Here is a 23,622-nt window from a genome sequence, read left to right on the forward strand (position 1 = left end):
TTATATTTTCATAGATATATGTGGTTTTGGGAGGAGATTTCCGCTGCTCTACTCACGCCGCCATCTTCCGCCCCTCCCCGCCTCTTGTTTTTTATTTTTTATTTTGATGCAGTAAGCTTTTACTCTTTTTTTTTTAATTAATTTTTTTATTAAGGTAAGATTGATATACACTCTGATGAAGGTTTCACATGAAAAAACAGTGTGGATACATTTACCCATATAATCAAGTCCCCATCCAAGCCCCAATGCAGGCACTGTCCATCAGTGTAGTATGATGCCACAGATCCACTATGTGCCGTCTCTGTGCTACACTGTTCTCCCTGTGATCCCCCACACCCTGTGTACGAAACATAATACCCCTCATTCCTGTTCTCCCTCCCTCCCCACCCGCCCTCCCACACCCCGCCCCTTTGGTGCCACTAGTTCATTCTTGGAGTCTCTGAGTCTGCTGCCATTTTGTTCCTTCAGTTGTGCTTCATTGTTATACTCCACAAATGAGGGAAATCATTTAGCATTTGTCTTTCTCTGCCTGGCTTATTTCACTGAGCATAATGTCCTCCAGCTCCATCCATGTTGTGGCAAATGGCAGGATTTGTTTCTTTCTTATGGCTGAATAGTATTCCATTGTGTATATGTACCACATCTTCTTTATCCATTCATCTACTGATGGACATTTAGGTTGCTTCCATATCTTGACTATTGTAAAAAGTGCTGCGATGAACATAGGGGTGCATATGTCTTTTTGAATCTGAGAAGTTGTATTCTTTGCGTGTATATTCCAAGGAGTGGGATTCCAGGGTCAAATGATATTTCTATTTTGAGCTTTTTGAGGAACTTCCATACTGCTTTCCACAATGGTTGAACTAGCTGACATTCCCACCAGCAGTGTGGGAGGGTTCCCCTTTCTCCACATCCTCGCCAGCATTTGTTGTTCTTAGTCTTTTCGATGCTGAAATGCCTCCTGTTTAAGCTGCCCAGTGTGTATGGCATTTGGTTAAGCAGCAAGAGCAGACTAAGACACTAAAATACATCTACGATGTGTCTTTTGTCAAACAAAATGTTAATTAAAAAACAGATTTTTTTCCTAATGTATAATTTATATAAAATTCACCCTCTGGACTGTACAGTTCTGTGGATTCTGACAGGCACATACAGTTATGGAACCGCCATTAAACTCAAGTCATAAAACAGTTTCTTCACACCAACAAATCCCCTCTCCCCCTGCCCCCCACTGATCTGAATTGTGTCCCTATACTTTTGGAGGGCTTACATTTTAATATGTTTACATTTAAACCATTCTCTTCTTTAATGGTTTGTGGTTTTAATTCTTGTGTAGAAATTTTCCTGCTTGAAAGTCATAAAGATATTTTCTGACATCTTTAAAAGTTTTAAAGTTGAGAATATGTTCAAAACGGACAGATCCGATAAAGGGTTGACATCCAAAATATATAAAGAGCTCATGCACCTCAACAAACAAAAAGCAAAAAATCCAATTAAAAAATGGACAGAGGAGCTGAACAGATAGTTCTCCAAAGACGAAATTCAGATGGCCAACAGACACATGAAAAGATGCTCCACATCACTATTCATCAGAGAAATGCAAATTAAAACCACAATGAGATATCACCTCACACCAGTAAGGATCGCCACCATCCAAAAGACAAACAACAACAAATGTTGGTGCAGTTGTGGAGAAAGGGGAACCCTCCTACACTGCTGGTGGGAATGTAAACTAGTTCAACCATTGTGGAAAGGAGTATGGAGGTTCCTCAAAAAGCTCAAAATAGAAATACCATTTGACCCAGGAATTCCACTTCTAGGAATTTACCCTAAGAATGCAGCAGCCTGGTTTTAAAAAGACATATGCACCCCTATGTTTATCGCAGCACTATTTACAATAGCCAAGAAATGGAAGCAACTTAAGTGTCCATCAGTAGATGAATGGATAAAGAAGAGGTGGTACATATACACAATGGAATATTAATTCAGCCATAAGAAGAAAACGAATCCTACCATTTGCAACAACATGGATGGAGCTAGAGGGTATTATGCTCAGTGAAATAAGCCAGGTGGAGAAAGACAAGTACCAAATGATTTCACTCATATGTGGAGGATAAGAACAAAGAAAAAACTGAAGGAACAAAACAGCAGCAGACTCACAGAACCCAAGAATGGACTAACAGTTACCAAAGGGAAAGGGACTGGGGAGGGCAGGTGGGAAGGGAGGGATAAGGAGGGGGAAAAAGAAAGGGGTCCTTACGAATAGCATGTATAACATGGGGGGGGGCACAGGGAGGGCTGCGCAACACAGAGAAGACAAGTAGTGCTTCTACAGCCTCTTACTACGCTGATGGACAGTGACTGTAATTGAGTTTGTGGGGGGGACTTGAAGGGGGGAGCCTCGTAAACATAATGTTCGTCATGTAATTGTAGATTAATTATACCAAAAAAAAAGTTTTAAAGTTTTATTTTCCACCTTTATGTCTTGACTACTCTGTAATTATTTTGCATCTGATGTGATATAGAGATCTAGTTGTGAGGTTTCTATACAGAAAACTGGCAGTGAGGAACAGTCCATCCTTTTCCTATGATTAGCAAAGCCAAGGATAAAAATGATGTATCTGGCTACTCAGAATTAAAGATTTCTGCTTAATCTTTCCCAAGAGAGCATTTACAGAGGGGTCAAGGCAGGGAGAAGGTATTTCCAACATTTAAAACTGATGAGGGATTTTATCTAAAGAACAAGAGAACCCAACAGAAAAAGAAGCTGTTGCTACAACTGCGCAGTTTGCAGATCTGAGATCCCAGTTGGTCAGTAAACACGGTAAGACACGCTCAGCCACTCTAGCATTCAATTAAGTTCAAGTAAGACAATTGAGATGCCATCTGAACTTCATTGGACTAGCAAAAATGGGGGAAATCATATGTTGTGTCTACTATGATTTTAGTGTATTTCCTTCTGTTTTTTTAAATGAACATTTAAAAAATAGATTTGCAATCAAATCACGCCTTGCCTGTCCTCCTCCCCGCCGTCAGCGGCCAGATCTTGTCCAGGTGATGGACAGGCCCTACCCTGGGGAGACACGCACCTCCCCCCCCGGAAGCTTTCTGACCCACAGGGCTGCGCCACACAGCCAGGAACCTGCTGAGTCGCCTTGCTGCTTTCCACATTTCCACCTTTCCCCGCCGGCCAAAGACCACCGGGCAGAGGGATGAAGGAGCCTCACCTGCTGGGACAGTTCCAAAGGGAGGAGTTCATCCCAAGTATCTTTCGAAAGGAACGACTCCCGGAGGGAGTTTTCACAGCCCCCCAGACCCGGCCGAGTGAGCCGCCTCCCACCCCGCCGTCTTCTGACCGCTGCCCTGTGAACTTGAAGGGGGCCTGGAGTGGGTGTGGGGGAGGGAATGCAGGGGCTGTTTCCACGCAGCTGGATCAGCCCAGTCGGGATGTTACAGGGGAACATGTCCACAGGCCGCAAGGGGATGAGTGAGGCCTGAATGGCTGACAGGGAGCTTTTCACTGTTAATGTTTCACAAGCAGAGTCTCTTGAACTGGTCCAGGCAGGACGGTGACTGCTGTCCACGCGCAGGTTCTCCTCGGGGCGCACCCAGCCAGCCAAGGAATGAGTTTACAGGCGCGGGCACAGCAGCAGGAGGAGCACCTGCTTCCTTCCGCCTGTTGTGGCTTCTACATCACCCGTGTTAACACCCCTGTGAAGGAAGAGTGACACATCGCTGTAACTACCTCTGGAAATGGTATCTGGCCAAAGGCATCAGCCCAATTTCAGATGCTTGCCGGTACTGGAGACGATTTTTTCCCCTTTGTCTTCCTCATACAAACATAAACTGAGAACAGAGTCTGGGGAGCCGGATCCCTCACCTTTCTTTTCTCAATGTTAACCTCACAAAATCTGGCACTGTGTGCCCTGGGATTTTGTTATGGGAGGTGACTCAGTTAACACAGGGCTCCTCACTGTACACTTGGAACCAGAGGTTGTTTCCTTTGGTTCTTGCCCAAACTGCTTATGAAACGTATCTGGTGCTGGTACCCACTGCGTATAAAAATACCAGTTCATACTTCTCCCCGCCCCCTCCCCCGGACGACTAAGTACCAGCTAAATTTAGCACCTCGCTGGCGGCCTGGCAGCTCTCCTGGTCCTACTAGCATGTCTCCACTTTCATGCCTTTTGCAGCGTGCCCATGTTCCTATATGGAGCCCTGTGTCCCCACTGGATAGTGACACGTGTAGAGAGAGAGACGTCAGTCGTCAAAGACAGTCACAGTGCTTGGGAGGCCTGGCCGTAGAGAGATGGTTAACACTGGATATCCTATGAAAAAGACCTTTGTCCTCGGTTTACCAAAAGGTCTCTGACTCGGCGTTCCTTCGGTCACAGGTGAGCTAGTGCTTTCCGAGGGCCCTCCCACACTCGGGAGGGGACCGCGGGGTCAGCACCGCCCCCTGCGCCCCTCTGGGCGCGTCCGCAGAGGGCGCCATCCCAGTGGGATCGTGCTCTTTGCTTATCAGTTGGTAAGGGCGCTTTACGCGGGCGAGACTCGGTCCCGGGTGACAGGTGCGCGTTCCGCTTGCCCCCGCGCAGTTCATCGTCCGTACCGCGCGTGGGCCGGCAGTCGCCGCGCGTCCCGGTGGTGCTGTCCCGCCGGTGCCCGCAGTCCCCTAGGAGACTCACTTCCCGCGCCCCCGGCTGGGGACCCAGCCCGGAAGCCCCCAAACACGGCCGCAGAATAACCCACCCACTCGGGCCCGCGGTGCCTGGAGGGGGGTGTGTGTGTCTGAATTTGTAGCCAGCCGGCGGGGGGCGGGGCCGAGCGGCGCCGCGACGCGCTGACGTCAGTCCCGGTGGAGGGCGGGGCCAGGGCGGCGGCTTTGGCCCGGGTACCGCGGGCGCCTCATCCTCGTTCGCGTTCCCCCTCGGCGGACTTCTCAGCCGGTCTCCTCGGCCGGTCTCCTCCTCGGCTTCCTCCCGCGCTGCCCGTCCGCGCCCGCCGCCGCCATGGGCCCGCGCCCGCCGCGCTGCCGGGCCGAGGGCAGCTGAGGCGCGGCGCGAGGATGGGCGAGGGCGGAGCAGGGCCCGAGCGCCACCCGGAGCAGCCCGGGCGCCCCGCGCGCGCCCGCTCGCGCCGCCGCGGGGATGCCCGCGCCCGCCGCCGCGCCCTGAGCGCCTTTGTCTACCGCCCGCACCGCCCGCCGCACCACTGGCCTCGCGGGCCCGCGCCGCGGCCGGGGGCGCGCCCATGAAGATGGAGCCGGGCCGGGCGGCCTTTCCAGCAGGCGGCCCGCGCCCCGACCCCGACCCTGAGCCGGGCGGGCCAGCTGCGCCCGCCCCGCGCCCGGGGCTCTGTCCGCCGGACCCCTCGGGAGGCGCGGATGCGTCCTACCCCCTGCCTGGCCAAGCCGCGCGCCTGGTCCCCGAGCGCGGCCCGCTCCCGCGCTGGACTCCGGAGCCAGAGGACTGCGTCCCCGCCGGGTGCCCGGGGAGTGGGCTCCCTGGCGAGCAGGGCTGCGGGCACGGCCCCCGCGCAGGGCGCGAGGTCGCCCTCTTGGCCTCCTTACGCTCGCGCGCGGCGGGCGAGCTGGCGCTGGAGGTGGGTCCAGGGGCCGCGGCCGGGCCCTCGGACTCGGGCCAGACCCGCACCCTAGCGAGCGAGCCCGCGGGGTGTGCGGAGGACGGCGCCCGCCTGCGGGCCGTGTTTGAGGCGCTGGACCGCGACGGGGACGGCTGGGTGCGCACCGAGGACTTCGTGCAGTTCGCCACGGCCTACGGGGCGGAGCAGGTAACGCGCGAGTCGCGCGCCGGCGAGACGGCCGCGATTCCTTCTCGTTTGGGCCCCCGTCTGGTGGGACTTGCGCAGCCCTCTGCCCCCCTTTCCGGAGGGCCGCGCCGGTGGGCAGTCTTTCCCTGTCCCCGCCCTCCCGCGCCCGCCCGCCCGGCCTTCCCGGAACCGAGGGGAGCTCCCGGCGCACGGACCTGCCCCGCCTGCCCCTGGAAGGGCCCCGAGGTGAGGAAGGGCCCTCGGCCCCCAGCGGAGGCCCCGGGCCTGCCCGTCTGAGGAACTCGCTCCTGCGTATGGCGGAGGCCCGGCTGCGTTCGCCCGCTTGAGATCGCGCGGAGACGCCTGCCTTGAGCGGTCACCTCACTGTGCATGGCTGGCCGATGTTCTGTGTAGACCCGGCTCTTGTTTGGGGGACAGTGAAAGCTGAACATGCTCCCCTCCCGGCCTTGCGTGCGAAAGGGAGGGGAATGAACCCGTGGAGGGAGGAGGAGCAGCCCAGAGCAGCGCTCCCGTAGGCCACCTCGGCTCCAGTGGGGGCCGGGGCAGCGGGAGCGCGCGGTGTGTCGGGGGTTCCACGCGGCCGCAGGGCTGCGGCTGCTCCGGTAGAAGGTGGGCCCCGAGATCCAGTCCTTCCCGTCAACCTCAGCACTTCGGAGCTTTCAGGTGGAGACAGCAGGGCTGTGTGTGTCTTGCTAGTAAGCCGGTAGACAACTCGTACTGGGGTTCACACTCAAGTGCTTTACCGAGTTGTAGGAAATCCCCGAAACGCTGACCTGCTGGTTTGCGTTTTATTGACTTCTCACACTCGCAGACATTCGCTGAGTGGGTGTTCCAGTGCATATGCATGCGTAGGCCCAGAGGTCTTAAAGAAAAGACATAAAATACCTGTCATAACATTAGGAACCTTTGTAAGGGATCCATGTGCCCCCCGAGTGCTCACAGAGTCCTCTGAGTCGGCTTCTTGTTGAGTTTTCAGCCTAGGAGGATGTGCACGTCCCCGTGGGCGTCCTGAGTGTTGGCGTTCAGGTCAGCGTAATGCTTGTGTTTAGAACCCCGGTGGGTATCCAGTTTCTTAGTTTAAGGGGCAGACATACAAGATTGAGTTTCCCGTCTGGGTACCGTGGGCTGTGACTGCTGGTCCAGACAGCATGCTTTTCCCTGCTGCCACCGGCCAGAGAGCTCCTTGGCTGTGATCGTCCCAGTGGTGCCTTCTCTCTAAACATGACCTTCCTGAGTCAATCAAAGATGTTAGGGAAGTACCACATTTGTTCTTTACTATAACCCGACTCTGATAGAATAAATTACGGCTTATGTAAGGCTCACTTAGATGTTCATTGACCGATCACCTCCTTTGTCTGAGGTGGTAGTAGGCAAGCAGGACTCACCTCACTTGGTAGGTGAGGAAATGGAAGCCCAGAAGTTAAATAACTTTCCTCACCCATCGTCATCACTAGAACAGGGACTAGAACTGGGTCTTTTGGCTCCTGAACTTTAGATGGCTCTCAACTTCTTAAATTTGGTGGCTCAGAATATTTCCACAAAGTTTCATCTCATTGACTTCTATAAACCCCTTTTCATTTGATTCATATGACAAAATGCCTTTTGTTGTGACTGTCTTTATTGATCACATTACAGAAAACTTTGGGTTGCTCTTTGGGGCCGACCTTTCCTGTAATCACAAAGTAGAAATACTCAGATGTCTGCTCTGATGACTCCTAGTGGAATTTAAAATTTGGGGGCACTCAGGGCTTGGTGGGGATGGGCGAGTCTAGGGCGATCTGTGGCGTTGCCCCTTCTGTCTGCTCACCCAGAATGTTCAGGAAGAAGCAGAGCTGGCCGTGATCTGAGTACCTGGACTTTGATGAACTTCCTGAGGTGGTGGAGGAGAGCTCTTGTTTTGGAGCAGATAATTTATAGGGTAACGAAAGATGGACTGTTGTGTCTGTCAGCTTTGCTAGCCTTTATTACTGCTCAGGAGTGCGTTTTCCAAGTCTGATGTTGGAGTACATTATAGAGGAGCAATGGGAAGAAACATTCTCTGATAGTGCAGTAGCTGAGAAAAAAGTGAAGAATTCTACCTTGTACTGAACACTTTTAGCTTTTAAAATGGAAAGTCTTGAACATTCACAAGTGGAGAGAATGGTGGAGTGAAGTGCCTCCCAGTTCCCAGGCCTTCTTCACTCAGGTTTACCAGTCTTGGTTCATCTGTAAACATCCCACCCCAGGTGACTTTTGAAGCACATACCTGACGTATCATTTTATCCATAAATATTTCAGTGTATCTTTCTAAAAGATAAAGACAGTGTTTTAAACATTCATGATTTTAAAAAAACCCTAGGAACAGTTCAGATAAGCTGGATAATAGGTTGTAAGTTTTATACTTTTCACCTTGAGATTTCAAAATATTGAGTACATGAGACTCTTAGGCTGGTCCTTGAAGGTAGCAACTAGATTATCTTGTTTATTGACATATTTTCAAAGGTTGCATGTTGAGTATCGTTTATGAAGGAAGCATTTTAAATTATTTAAGTGGATTATCTGAATTTTTAATAGAAGTAGCTCACCTATAATACAGATGGCTTTTGGGTCCCTCTTTCTTCAACAGTGTCACGGTGTACTTGGCCCTCATTACATCACCCAGTGGCAGGTCAGGGGTGGTGGAATGTGACAGTGTTGGCAGCAATCAGCAGGGGTGGGGGGGAAGGGACTCCATTGGAGCTTTCTGGTTTTATCTTCTTGAAACAGGAATTTATAGTTGGATCTGCCCTGGTGCTAGCTGTGAAGTTGGAATAGGTTATTTTTAAGGCCTCGACCATTTCTGAAGATTCCTCCCTGACATGACCCCTTTATACTGAGAGGACTGATGCTCTTGTGGTTATCACCAAGTCATTGTAAAGCAGAAGTTAATTATAAAGTGAGTCATAGGAGCACTGTGAGAAAGGATTGTTTTATTTTGGTTTAATTTTTTGAAGGAATTTATAATGTAAAGATTACCTTCACATTTTATTACATTTTTATTTTAACAGTCACTGATCCTTTCCAGAGAACCCTACATACTTAAGCGCTGAATGCCCTCCAGTGACACTGTAGGCCTTGTCTGTGGTCTTCAGTGCTTGTGAAGCAGGCTGCTGGAGGGAGTGTTGATGCCCAGAAGGCCTCCTGCTTCTCCTTCCTGCTCCCGTGCTGGGGGCGGCTGGAAACAGGCAGGGACGTCCAGCTGCACCTCCTAGTTGGGTGCGTGTCCTTCCCAGTTTTTCCTGGCCTTGAATTCGAGTGTGCCTGTGTGTGTGTGAGAGAGAGAGAGTGAGTGCACTTGTGGGAGTAGGTGCAGACAGAGCTGGTGTGGTGTGTGTGCGCCTCTGGGTCTGTGGGTCGGGTGAATTCTTCAGAGGCAGACATTCCTTTCTGTGCTTGGATCACAGGCAACTTTGTTAGTGCCTTAAAAATGCCTTTTTCATTTTTATATTATAAAAGTAACAATGCTTTTTATTAAAAAAAACAAGACACAGAATGGTATAAAATGTAAAACACAAAATGACCGATAATCCCACTCTCCTGAGAAAAATATCATTAGCATTTTAATGCATGTCCAGACTCTTTGCACACATAGCTGTGTATAGAAGTACTCAAGATCATATTAAGTAGAAGCTAAATTATTCTGATAGATGTTCATTTTTTGAAAGAATGGAACTACATAATACCACTAAGCAAAATAAAAAGATAAGGATCACCTATTATCCCACTACCTTATATAATATAGAGAGAACTATGTATGTACTACGTAAGTTAAAACGTTAATGTAAGTTAACATAAGTTAATAAATGCTTCAGAGTACAAAAATGATAAAACCACATTGTTTTGAACCTGTTTTTTTTATGCAAGATCTCTGATACCAGGTGTATATTTTAATGGAAACCTAAGGTTTACTTGTCCCTAGGAAAATTGAGAGTTGTTAGGGATTATCCCAGTGTAGGATCTAACACAGGAAGAATTTAATTCCATGGTTGTGAAGGGCACCAAGCTCATGCATGGGTTGCTTCCCTTCTGTTTAAATCCTGGAAACAGGGTCTGACCATTAGTTATAACTGAAATACCAGACAGAAGGACTACATGGTGTATACATGGTGGGAGAGTGGATGCTTTCCATGAGAACGACTAAGGGCCAAGGGGCATTTTAGCATTGCTAGTTGTGAATAGGGAAGCATTTTACTGTGCCTTATTATTATTATTATTTTGCAGTTAACTACAAATCTTCTATTGTACTAGGAAAATGTGATTTGCTGTCACCCATAACCCAAACAAATAGTCCGGCAGCACTTCTAAATTTAGCAGTTAACTTTGTTCACATACTTGAAATTCAGTAGTTAAGAGGTAGGAATTTTTTTACAATCTTGTGAAGGTTTCACGTGAACAACATTGTGGTTTCAACATTCACCTATAATACCAAGTCCTCACCCCCTCTATTGTGGTCACTCTGTCAGCGTAGTAAGACGCTATAGAGCCATTGCTTGTCTCCTCTGTGCTGTACTGCTGTCCCCGTGACCTACCTATATTTTAATTGCCAATTACAGTGTTCCTTTAATCCCCTTCTCCCTCCCTCCCCACCCACTGTCCCCAGCCCCTTCCCTTTGGTAACCATGTATGTTCTGTGCATTATTTTTGTATATAGCGTTTATAAGTTGATAACTTGAAACTCTGGCTATTTCTAAAAGCCCAGCTAGTTCTAGCTAATTTCTTGAAATCCTGTCTATTCTCCTAAAGCCTGATGTCTTCAGAACGATTTAAAGATACACAGCTCATGAATTATCTATTTTAATTTTCTTTTTTGGATAATTTTTTGAAACTTTTACAAAAGTTTTAGAGCGTTCTGTGCCCACAGGTCCATAGTCCTGCTGCGGCCAGAAGTGAGCTGCTTGTTCGTAATTGTTTTGAGCTAGGGCTGTGTAGTACTGGGCGCTTACCAGTGTTGTTGATGTCAGAGGCTTTTTTGATTCATTGTTCTTTCACATTTCATATAATTTAAGCAGGTTTAACCAGCTTAAAGCCTCAAACACAAGTTACGAATGATGTGGTACTTGCTTGCTAAGTCTGATTATAGGTAGGTGGCTTATCTGAACAACAGGAATTGTTCAGTGTTGTAAAGACCTTTATTGCCATAAATTATTGGGTCAGTAAATACAATGTACCTAGTATTTTCCTGTCACTGGTAACTCAGGGCCATTTTATAAACCTTTTGTTTAGATTGAGCTGGCTGTCAGTGAACTGATCAATTATATTTTTTAAAGTTAAATGGTCATTTTAATTTTCCTAATAGATTGCTTGAGTCACAATAATAGTAAGTAAAAATCCACATTGATTAGAGAGATCAGTGTTTCCTTTGGAAACCTACTAAAGTACCTTTTAAAAATTTCAGCCAGGAAGGATATTTTCTGACCTGAAGTACAGATGCGGGCTGGCTGGAAGGCTGCAGTTGTGGGAAAGGTCTGAGCAGTGGGTGGCCAGGGTCCTGGCTCTCCTCTGTGCACTGCTAACGCTGTGGGCTGTGTGTAGTCTGACCACTGGTCCTCCTGATTATACAGGTGGTAGGGCCTCTAGAAGATGGGAGGATGGGGGACATTCATAGCCAGCCTGACACACCTCTTTGGTCCCAGTGTGTTCTTGAGTAGGGGCTCTCAATAATTTTTTTTTTAAATTTTACTTTGCTATCGTTAATGTACAACTACTTGAACAAAATTATGGTTACTAGACTCCCCCTATTATCAAGTCTCCCCCACATGCCCCATTGCAGTCACTGTCCATCCGTTTAGTAAGATGCTATAGAATCATTACTTGTCTTCTCTGTATACACAGCCCTGCCCGTGTCACCCCCCCACTACATTATGTCTGCTAATTGTAATGCCCCTTTTTCCTTCTTATCCCTCCCTTCCCACCCATCCTCCCCAGTCCCTTTCCCTTCGGTAACTGTTAGTCCATTCTTGGGTTCTGTGAGTCTGCTGCTGTTTTGTTCCTTCAGTTTTTTCTTTGTTCTTATACTCCACAAATGAGGGAAATCATTTAGCATTTGTCTTCTCTGCCTGGTTTACTTCACTGAGCATAATACCCTCTAGCCCCATCCATGTTGTTGCAAATGGTAGGATTTGTTTTCTTCTTATAGCTGAATAATATTCCATTGTGTATATGTATCACATCTTCTTTATCCATTCATCTACTGATGGACACTTAGGTTGCTTCCATTTCTTGGCTATTGTGTATAATGCTGCAATAAACATAGGAGTGCATATATCTTTTTCAAACTGGAGTGCTGCATTCTTCGGGTAAATTCCTAGAAGTGGAATTCCAGGGTCAAATGGTATTTCTATATTGAGCTTTTTGAGGAGCCTCCATACTGCTTTCCACAATGGCTGAACTAGTTTACATTCCCACCAGCAGTGTAGGAGGGTTCCCCTTTCTCCACATCCTCGCCAGCATTTGTTGTTGTTTGTCTTTTGGATGTTGGCCATCCTAACTGGTGTGAGGTGATATCTCATTGTGGTTTTAATTTGCATTTCTCTGATGATTAGCGATGTGGAGCATCAATAAGATTTTTAAAAAGCTTGAGTCACAGGTAACAAAAAGCTGATTCAAAAACTGTTGTTGGTGTTTGGCTGTACCTGTGCATGTGTTTGCCTTTGACCTAACAGTTCCACTTGTAGTAACTTACGGTGAGGCTGTACCTCCACAGATTCAGAAACATCAAGTGGACAACCTGAGTGTCCATCCAGGGTGAGTGAGCTGAGGTACATCTACGTGACAGAAAACTGCAGCTGCAGAAATAAAAGGAAGACTCCTGTGAACAGTAGGGAGTGATTTCTAAGATATTTCAAGTGACAAAGAAAGTACAAATGAGTGTACTTTAATAAAACGTGGTAAGAAAGACTGGTACTGTTCGGTGTCTCCTACTGCTGGGAGGCTCCTGGTGCAGACAAGTTGGAGAGACAAGTAGGACGGTGGGTGCCAGGAGAAGGGGGTGTGGTGTATGTTCACTGGGTGGAGTTTCAGTTGGGGGAGATGAGAAAATCCCAGGTGTGGATAACAGTGATGGTGGTACAACAGCGTGAATGTTTGTTTGTTTGTTTTTTGGATGCACTTTCAATTTATTACTCCATCAGAGATTATTTCTGTTTCTTCTGTTGTTTAAAGTCTTTCTAAACTGAGATCCTTGGACATGTTAATTTCGTTTCATGTATTAGCTAATCCTGTGAAATCTCCTTTACACATCAGTTCGAATTGAACTAAACTGGCTTATTTTCACATACCACAGAGGAATCTTCCAGAGGAGTTGTCATCTTTAACAGTTCCATGTTATTTGTTTCCTGCCGGCACCTCTTGATCTTTGGTCAGTTCTGTCCATGTGGAGGCACGATCAGAAGGACCCCCTTCTTCCCAAGGAGCTGAAGGTGACTGTACCTGCCGCGTCGCTCCCAGCCCAGCAGCGCAGTCAGTGTTGTGCTTTTACAGTCTGCTGGCATTCTTGCAGCTGAGTTCAGAGGCGTGAGTGGTTGATGGGGAGTGGAAAGAGATTTTTAGGTATGAGGCCTTCTGGGGCAGGGCACATCTTGAGAAGTGGGAAGATTGGACCATCAGCTAGATAGTGGTCATGTGAACATTGTGACTGAGGAAGCATTCTACAGGGAGCAGTGCTTCAGCGTCTCGTGACAACATGTAGAACATATGTCCTCGGCTTCCCCCTCTGGAATCGGTCAGGTGCTCCCAAGCTATCCTCATGATATCGGTAGTTGTCTTTGGCCAGGTGTACAGGACGTTGTTGTGTTCCAACAGATGCAGGAAATTTAAAGATGCTAAGTCAGATCTTTCTCCACCTTCAGCCAAGAAGCTTTTCCAGGGAAGGCGTCACACCTTTCTCATCTTTGTTTCCCCACTGCTTGGCTTGGCTCAACAGCTGACAGAGATGTTCTCAGTATGTTTCTGGAGAAATATTACTGAAGTGTTCTGCTCCATTTTGAACTTTGCTTTGTTTTAAGGACCTGAATAGCATCATATCAGCATTTGTATTCCTGGACCCTTCTTGTGATGAGAATATAGCCTTCTTCACATGAGAGTATAAAATGCCTTCATGATGAGATGGCGTGAAGTGAGCGATCCCAGCGTGAATGTTCTTAATGCCACAGAGGCGTATGCTTTAAAATGGTTAATTTACTACATAAAAAAAAAAAGATGAGGGACCTGAGGCAGGCCCAGAACCCTAAGTGATGGAGTTAGCCCAGAGGAAGAGGAACTGACAGGTGGAAGGAGAAACCACCTTGTGACACCTGGAAGGGGCCTCTCCTCCAGGAGCCTCGGTCTCCAGGACAGCGCAGGGCCAGCAGGGTCTGACTGTAAGAAAAAAAAAGAGAAGAAAAATGGAAAATAAGAAAGAAGGGAAAATAATGTATGTGTATTTGCTTCTTGTTGCAAAAAGAAACACCCAAAGATAGTCTAGAAACTAATTAAAATGAGAATTTATCCAAGTAGGTGGGGATAAGTTGTAAGGAATCCGTCTAGGAGTAAAACTTCTCAGAGTATACCTTTTTGCACAATTTTGGCTTCTGAACCATGCACACATTCTTCATATTCAAAAAATTAAAATGACAATGATAGAAAAAAGCTAAAATTGAATTAAGATGGAATAAACGAACCTATAAGTATATTGAATTAATAGCATAACTACATAGAAACAGTAATTCAAGTCAGCAAACCGCACTATATACCTTAGTGAGGTGTGTTAAAAAGAAAAAACAGACTCCAGAGAAATTTGCCACAAAGATTTGTTGTTAACAGAGATCAATGTGGTAATTCTGAAATCACTGGGTATATTTTAGGATAGAGCAAGTGAGTAAACATACCCATGTTGGGAACCAGGGTTCTCTGTGAGAAAGGAGATTAAACATGGTATGAAAAAGGTGAGGAAGAACTCAAAATGGGAGGTGTCAGTGTGCGTATGTGATTAAGAAATTCCTAGCTGTGTCCTCTGAGAGGGCCTAGGGGTAGTGATACTCCAGTAGCAATGGGCACACCTAGCCTCTAGATCTTGGTTGTCAAATTCCATTTCCCACTAATGGAACCAGGGATCCTTGGAGAAATGAATTTTCTAGGTTCTGGGCAGGCAAAATTCAGTGTGAGCCTGGATATCTTGTACCAGAAAGCAAGGAGGTGTTCTAAAATTGATGGGGACATGTTAGAAGAGGAGTGGCTTGAATGGGTTCCTGCCCGGCAAATCTGGGGTGTTTGAGCATCGAAAAAGAATGGAGTGGATGTTTGTATTTAAGAAGTCCGTGCACACTGTGTGAAAGTCATGATGTATTCCAGGGGGTGTGTGGGGCTCCGTTATACATGATACCAGCAGAAGAGGAAGAGTGAAATATTTGGAGACTCAGTATTTTGCAGTTAACAAGGTGATCATGGATTAAGAGAATGATCACCAGTAGTTGTCAAACAGCACTGTAAGCATTTGGTGGGGTGGGGAACAGGATGCCCATAGTCTGAAGCATCATCCCACAGATAACTGATTACAAGGGGAGGCTCTGTTTACATTGGACGATGTGGACGACTCCACCATGACCGGATGTCAACTCAGACTTCCCCGTGTGGACAGATATGGACCCCTCAGTGGGAAGCAGGTGGGGGCAAGCAGCAACATTCTTTGCCAAAAATATTTAACCTGAGTCAAATAATGAGAAATAATCAGACAAACCTAGACTGTAGGGCATTTGTCATGGCAGCGGCCCAGACTCTTCAAAATAAGTGTTGTAAAAAGGGCTGGGGGCCCTTCTAGATTGAAGGAGACTGAAGAATCCTGACAGTGCCTGGTCCTTGATCGGATCCTGGATCAGAAAACAAAGCAGAATGGCCTCTAGAGGCCATTATTGGATGATTGGGAAAACTTGAACATAGGAAGAACGTTTGATAAGATTATTGTTAAATTTCTTGGCTGTCATAGTAGTATTGTGGTTATGTGGTAGGATGGGCCTTGTTCTCAGGAAACATATACTGGAAGGATTTAGGGAGGCATCATGATGTCTCTAGCTTTTAACAGGTCCACAGAAAAAGTGCGTGTGTGTAGAGACAGACAAAACGGATATGGAGGGGCATTAATAATTGGTGATTCTAGGGGACGGGGTATGTGAATGTCTTTTGCATCATTCTTTGAACTTTACAGTGGGTTTGATATACTTAAAAATAAAAAGGAAAAACAATATGGGAGGTTAATTGATGACAACCTATACTTCATCTTGTACTGTATGTTAGATGGTATGCCTTTATCGTCTTAAAAATAACTAACAAAAACAAGCAAGAAGCCTCTGTTCCCAGACTCGTAAAAGGAACATAACACATACAGATGGGTTTTACCTCTTTATGACCTGACACCCAGTCTAGCGTTTATTGGTTCATAGATTACACAGGTTATGAATGACCCCTCTCTTTGACACTGGAGTTGAAATGGGAAACCAAAACTCCTCTTTTAACCTAGGCATAGCTACATGATGGAACTGTATTCTTATTTATCAAGGGATAGTGCTTCCCCAAGGGGTGTATCGCAGATTGTTCAGAGAACAGGTTTCCTCAAAAAGAAAGTGGGAATTCTCTTTTCCCTCCCTATTGACAGTATTCAAACGGAATAAACATATATTCGAATAAATATGCAAAAGGTGCATAGGAATGCTTAGGGTACCTAAAAATTAATTTCCTGTTTCAGGGTAATATAGGTGATTTCTGCTTCATTCTTGGTGGTCAGGTGCTCTTGCAGGGCGTGGGACAAGTATGAGGCACGCTGTGCAGGCCCTTGGGGCCGGTTCTTCGTGGATTTAGGCATGAACAAACAGCCCAGTGCGGATTCCTGGTTTTGTTTTGGTTTAAGCCACACATTTGCCTGTTCTTACTGTGAGAGACATAGGAAGCTTTTAAACATGAGTAAATACATAGTGTGAGCTTGTGTGATGGTTGAGAAAGTCCTTGTTTATATTTTGAAGCCCCTGGCTATACTGATTCATGGACTTTTTGTCTCAGATCCCTTTACATTGGTAAGTGTTATTGAGGATCAAAGAGGTTTTGTTTATGTGGGTTTTATCTATTGATTTTTGCTGTGTTACAAAGTAAAACTAAAAAAATCTGAAATACCTCTATTAATCCATTAGAAAGATTATCGTTACACGTTATCAGTAGTGATATTTTTATGAAAAATAGTGAGAAGAGTGGCCTTGTTTTACATTTTTGCAAGTGTCTCTTAAATGTCTGACTCGATTGAAGAGGGCTAGGTTCTTGCACCTGCTTCTGTAAGCAATCCGTATGTCACAGAGCCTCTAGAAAACCCCCCTGTATGTTCCTGAGAGAGTGAGGTGAAAGAAAGCAGAGTGCCTTCGAATGTTACCAAATGTTTTTGGACCTTGCAGACACCCCTCTGCAGGACCTCAGGGTCCCCCCCTCACTGAAAACAGCTGCTTACGTACTGAAGTACCATGTCATCTGATCTCATAGGCTGTGCCCACCAGAATCATCTGGAGAGCCTCTGAAAACCGACTGCTGGGCCCACCCCAGAGTGTCTGATTATCTGCTCTGTGTGGGGCTCAATGAGAAATGTGTTTCTCCTCCTTTCCTGCTCAGAGCCACTGTTCTAGAGAGTTTTGAAAATGTTTGCGTCACTTTGAACATCCTGCCCACAGTCACTTTCTAACATCATTCTTTTCCTCACTGACTGCATTTATTCTGACATTAATTTCACAAACGTTTGTTTGGGACCCACTCTGCCGGCCAGCAGGGGCCTCGGGGCTGCCCCTGCCCTCACTGCGTTCTGTCTCATGGGGAGGCCGGGACCCAGCCCACACTTCCTGACATCCCCGCTGCTCTCGAGCCTCAGCTTACTGCAGTTTTTGGTACATATTTAAATTTTATATTTCAGTTAAATTTTAATTCTTACGAAGTGTGGTTTTAAAGTCCAGTTGTGCTCTGCAAGCGGTGTAACAAAAGAACCTGCAGTGTGACGCTTACCACCCTTCCTGCCACTGCCAGACTCCCGGCTGTTCCCTTCCAGCGTTTTGCCCCTCGATTTTCGATGGTTTCTATTGACTTTCTCTGTGGCTGGTACCCCCACATATTTCCCTTTTGTGTCCTCCATTCTTTCAGTACATTTAGTGGTGATCTTGGTTAATAGGCACTCTGTGTCTATATTACTTTGATTGCAGGCATTCCGCACAGCCAACCCATTGAGTATGCTGTGATTACATTTCCTTTCTGATACAACTGTTTGCCTTTCCTAGAGTTGGTAATTGTGTCATGTTTCACTAGTTTAGCTTCCTGGGTGCCCATCAGTAGTTCCCTCTAGCTTGTCTTCTGGGATCTCATCATTCAGCATGTGTCCTGGACCTCATTGTTGTGTACTGGCCCCTGTTGTTGTGCAGGAGCTTGGCCCCCCGCCGCTGGGCCTGGTGACCTTCTTTGGGAGCACGTCTGGGTGTCTCTCCTGAGGCAGCTTTCCTGTCTGAGGTTCCCATCAGACACTTAGCCAGGCTCTTCCCAGGTGCACCACCGACGCCTGGCCCACTGCCTGAGCTTTGCTTGGGTGTCTGACATCCCCTCTGTGGCCCTTACTTCCTGCATTCCTGTTCCGAGTGGGTTCCCACCTGTCCATCCATCCCTGTGCATCTTCTGGAATGCTGGGGCCTCTCCTCTTGAGCTGTGCTTCCAGTGGACTTTTACGAGGAGCGGAGAAGGACTCGTGTTCACCCATGTAAGCCCCCTCCTCAACACCCGTGTGTATCTTCAGAGCAGGCTTAGGGATGTGCCCGTGTCCCGTTCTCACCTGCCCCCCCTGTGGCCCCTTGACCTGGAGGGGCAGGACGGGTTGGTGTCACTAAGTGGGGAGTGGCAGGGCTGGGGCCTTCTCTTTTCCCTTGATGTAATTAATCTGTAGGAATCTGTGCCAACGCGGGATTGGCTTAGCCTTTCTCAACTTGTATTTTTTGTGTTGTGGAAGTTTCGTGTTTTGACAAAGCCCACTTATATGAAATCAGGTTTTTGTAACCCTAGAATTTACACTACATTGATGTACCATGTTGCTAGGCATTTATTTTCCAGTTTTCTCTAGTAGGGGTAATGCCACTATACCCTCAACCATAACTTACTTTTCACGTCCCTAACTTCTAGGAAGACCTAATTTTGTGCCTAAAAATTGAGGTTCTTCTCCTGGGCTTTGAAGCTATAGAAACTTGGAAGGGGTTTAGTCAGGCATTCTTAGCATTTCAGAGCTTTTTTGTGGCATCCAGAGTTGGTAATGAAGGGAGGAGGCAGAAAGTCCTTGGCTTGGCTTCTGGAAATACATCATCTGTTTCAGCAAAAGCTTCCTGTCACTGCTGTAGAATACACGCCCCGACACTGGAAGCTGATGAGCTGTGCTGCGCTGCCCGTGTCTCCGTCCCTGCCCGGCCTGCAGAGCCCTGGCCCTGGGCAGCACTGTTAGCCACGACCACATGTGTCCCCTCATGCTCACAGCTGTGGTGCCGGCCACCCCGCGTGTCCCCTCACGCTCACTTTTTTTTTTTAACTTTTATTTTGGTATCGTTAATCTACAATTACATGAAGGACATTATGTTTACTAGGCTCCCCCCTTCACCAAGTCCCCCCCACATCCCCGTTCACAGTCACTGTCCATCAACATAGTAAGATGCTGTAAAATCACTGTTTGTCTTCTCTGTGTAGCACAGCCCTCCCTGTGCCCCCCCACACTATACATGCTAATCGTAAGGCCCCCTTTCTTTTTCCCCCTTATCCCTCCCTTCCCTCCCATCCTCCCCAGTCCCTTTCCCTTTGGTAACTGTTAGTCCATTCTTGGGTTCTGTGCTTCTGCTGCTGTTTTGTTCCTTCAGTTTTCTTTTGTTCTTATACTCCACACATGAGTGAAATCATTTTATACTTGTCTCTCTCCCCCTGGCTTATTTCACTGAGCATAATACCCTCTAGCTCCATCCATGTTGTTGCAAATGGTAGGATTTGTTTTTTTCTTATGGCTAAATAATATTCCATTGTGTATATGTACCACATCTTTATCCATTCATCTACTGATGGACATTTAGGTTGCTTCCATATCTTGGCTGTTGTAAATAGTACAGCGATAAACATAGGGGTGCATCTGTCTTTTTCAAACTGGAGTGCTGCATTCTTGGGGTAAATTCCTAGAAGTGGAATTCCTGGGTCAAATGGTATTTCTATTTTGAGCATTTTGAGGAACCTCCATACTGCTTTCCACAATGGTTGAACTAATTTACATTCCCACCAGCAGTGTAGGAGGGTTCCCCTTTCTCCACAACCTCGCCAACATTTGTTGTTGTTTGTCTTTTGGATGGTAGCCATCCTTACTGGTGTGAGGTGATATCTCATTGTGGTTTTAATTTGCATTTCTCTGATGACAAGTGATGTGGAGCATCTTTTCATGTGTCTGTTAGCCATCTGAATTTCTTCTTTAGAGAACTGTCTATTCAGCTCCTCTGCCCATTTTTTAATTGGATTATTTGCTTTTTGTTTGTTGAGGTGCATGAGCTCTTTATGTATTTTGGATGTCAACCCTTTATCGGATCTGTCATTTATGAATATATTCTCCCATACTGTAGGATACCTTTTTGTTCTATTGATGGTGTCCTTTGCTGTACAGAAGCTTTTCAGCTTGATATAGTCCCATTTGTTCATTTTTGCATTTGTTTCCCTTGCCTGGGGAGATATGTTCAAGAAGAGGTCACTCATGTTTATGTCTAAGAGATTTTTGCCTATTTTTTTTCTACGAGTTTTATGGTTTCATGACTTACATTCAAGTCTTTGATCCATTTCGAATTTACTTTTGTGTATGGATTAGACAGTGATCCAGTTTCATTCTCTTACATGTAGCTGTCCAGTTTTGCCAGCACCATCTGTTGAAGAGACTGTCATTTCCCCATTGTATGACCATGGCCCCTTTATCGAATATTAGTTGACCATGTATGTTTGGGTTAATGTTTTGGGTTATTCTGCTCCATTGGTCTGTGGCTCTGTTCTTGTGCCAGTACCAAACTGTCTTGATTACTGTGGCTTTGTAGTAGAGCTTGAAGTTGGGGAGTGAGATCCCCCACCACTTTATTCTTCCTTCTCAGGATTGCTTTAGCTATTCAGGGTCTTTGGTGTTTCCATATGAATTTTTGAACTATTTGTTCCAGTTCATTGAAGAATGCTGTTGGTAGTTTGATAAGGATTGCATCGAATCTGTATATTGCTTTGGGCAGGATGGCCATTTTGACGATATTAATTCTTGCTAGCCAGGAGCATGGGATGAGTTTCCATTTGTTAGTGAACTCTTTAATTTCTCTTAAGAGTGTCTTATAGTTTTCAGGGTATAGGTCTTTCACTTCCTTGGTTAGGTTTATTCCTAGGTATTTTATTCTTTTTGATGCTATTGTGAATGGAATTGTTTTTCTGATTTCTCTTTCTATTAGTTTATTGTTAGTGTATAGGAAAGCCACAGATTTCTGTGTGTTAATTTTGTATCCTGCAACTTTGCTGAATTCCGATATTAGCTCTAGTAGTTTCAGAGTGGAGTCTTTAGGGTTTTTTATGTACAATATCATGTCATCTGCAAATAGTGACAGTTTAACTTCTTCTTTACCAATCTGGATTCCTTGTATTTCTTTGTTTTGCCTAATTGCCGTGGCTAGGACCTCCAGTACTATGTTGAATAACAGTGGGGAGAGTGGGCATCCCTGTCTTGTTCCCGATCGCAGAGGAAAAACTTTCAGCTTCTCGCTGTTCAGTATGATGTTGGCTCTGGGTTTATCATATATGGCCTTTATTATGTTGAGGTACTTGCCCTTTATACCCGTATTGCTGAGAGTTTTTATCATGAATGGATGTTGAATTTTGTTGAATGTTTTTTCAGCCTCTGTGGAGATGATCATGTGGTTTTTGTCCTTTTTGTTTATGTGGTGGATGATGTTGATGGACTTTCGAATGTTATACCATCCTTGCATCCCTGGGATGAATCCCACTTGGTCATGGTGTATGATCCTTTTGATGTATTTTTGAATTCGGTTTGCTAATATATTGTTGAGTATTTTTGCATCTACGTTCATCAGGGATATTGGTCTGTAGTTTTCTTTTTTGGTGGTGTCTTTGCCTGGTTTTGGTATTAGGGTGATGTTGGCTTCATAGAATGAGTTTGGGAGTATCCCCTCCTCCTCTATTTTTTGGAAAACTTTAAGGAGAATGGGTATTATGTCTTCCCTGTATGTCTGATAAAATTCCGAGGTAAATCCATCTGGCCCGGGGGTTTTGTTCTTGGGTAATTTTTTGATTACCGCTTCAATTTCTATGCTTGTAATTGGTTTGTTTAAATTTTGTGTTTCTTCCTTGGTCAGTCTTGGAAGGTTGTATTTTTCTAGGAAGTTGTCCATTTCTCCTAGGTTTCCCAGCTTGTTAGCATATAGGTTTCCATAGTACTCTCTAATAATTCTGTATTTCTGCCCTCATGCTCACTTTTTGAGGGAACTTCTGAGCTGACACTCTGGGGCTGGGTGGGATTCACAGGGCCATGTGCAGAGGTGGGCGAGTCCTGGAGGAGGTGATGGGGAGGAGGGTCCCGCGGTGGGGCAGGGCGGACCTGCAGGGATAGGCATTCTGTAAAAGCATGCTTTACCTGGTTGTGTGTTAAACACTATTACAGTTTTGTCAATTTGTTATTATGTGATACTTTTAGAATTGGAAAGAGCTTTTAGATAGTTTTAGAATTGGAAAGAGCTTAAAATGTTTCTGGACCCTAAGTTTCTATGTTCCCTTTCTTTTTATTGAAGACTTACTAAGTGGCTTAAAAAACTTGTGATACGTTGAGGATGGGACCGCTTTCTGTGGAAACGAGAAGTACAGGGACAAGGTGACCAGGGCGGCTCTTTCTCCTCTGTCCTTTCCCCCTGGTGGACGGCATAACCGGTGGTGGTCTCCCCAGGACTGGCTGGCATCTTAACTTCCTAAACAGCGTCCCCTCTGCTGGAGGACATCCCCTTGCTTTGCTGCCAGTGTCCTGTCGGTCGTCTCTCAGAAGGTTATGGATGAGTCTTCATCGCAAAGATGTTCAGAAGACACAGTGAGATGCTTGTCCTTCACCGGAAGAAAGGCTGACTTCTGAAGATGCTGCGTGCCCAGGCTGTGACCATCCATACCAGGAGAAGCACCGGGGGCTGTGTCTCCTGGCGGCACAGCCGAAGAGCTGGAGAGGCAGGGTGTGAGGAGGAGAGATGAGGTGCATCCCCCCCACTCATCCAGCTTCCTTCGAGACAGAGGAAGATACACTTGGCGCCATTTTTCTTCAAACTGTGATGTTCCTGGTGACTGGAGTCATAGCTGTCCTTTTTATTTTCCTTTCTCTTTTTTCACTATTATGTTTCCTACTACTTTTTTTTACTAAGGTATCATTGATATATACCATCTTATGAAGGTTTCACATGAGCAACATTGTGGTTACAGCATTCACCCATATTATCAAGTCCACCCACATTATCACTGTCCATCAGCGTAGTAAGACGCTATAGAGTCGTTACTTGTCTTCTGTGTGTTGTACTGCCTTCCCCGTTTTCCCCCCCCTACATGATGTGTGTTGATCATAGTGCCCCTTAATCCCCTTCTCCCTCCCTCCCTCCCCCACCCCTCCCTTTGGTAACCACTGGTCCCTTCTTGGAGCCTGTGAGTCTGCTGCTGTTTTGTTCCTTCACTTTTTGCTTTGTTGTTGTACTCCATAAAAGAGGAAATCATTGCTACTTGTCTTTCTCCGCCTGGCTTATTTCGCTG

The 23,622-nt window shown here is 46.2% G+C and overlaps 1 protein-coding gene across 1 annotated transcript in view; it reads left to right on the forward strand.

Moving 5' to 3' along the window:
* Nucleotides 1–4,857: 4,857 nt before the first annotated feature.
* The window catches only part of RAB11FIP3 (RAB11 family interacting protein 3), a 70,552-nt gene continuing 51,787 nt past the window's right edge, over nucleotides 4,858–23,622 (forward strand). The window contains exon 1 of the mRNA XM_036915716.2: nucleotides 4,858–5,793. Within this exon, the coding sequence (XP_036771611.2) occupies nucleotides 5,254–5,793 (540 nt within the window). The 5' untranslated portion in view covers nucleotides 4,858–5,253. The remainder of the gene's footprint in view (nucleotides 5,794–23,622) is intronic.

This window comes from Manis pentadactyla, chromosome 10 (assembly GCF_030020395.1).
Source record: "Manis pentadactyla isolate mManPen7 chromosome 10, mManPen7.hap1, whole genome shotgun sequence".
In the NCBI taxonomy this organism is placed as follows: domain Eukaryota; kingdom Metazoa; phylum Chordata; class Mammalia; order Pholidota; family Manidae; genus Manis; species Manis pentadactyla.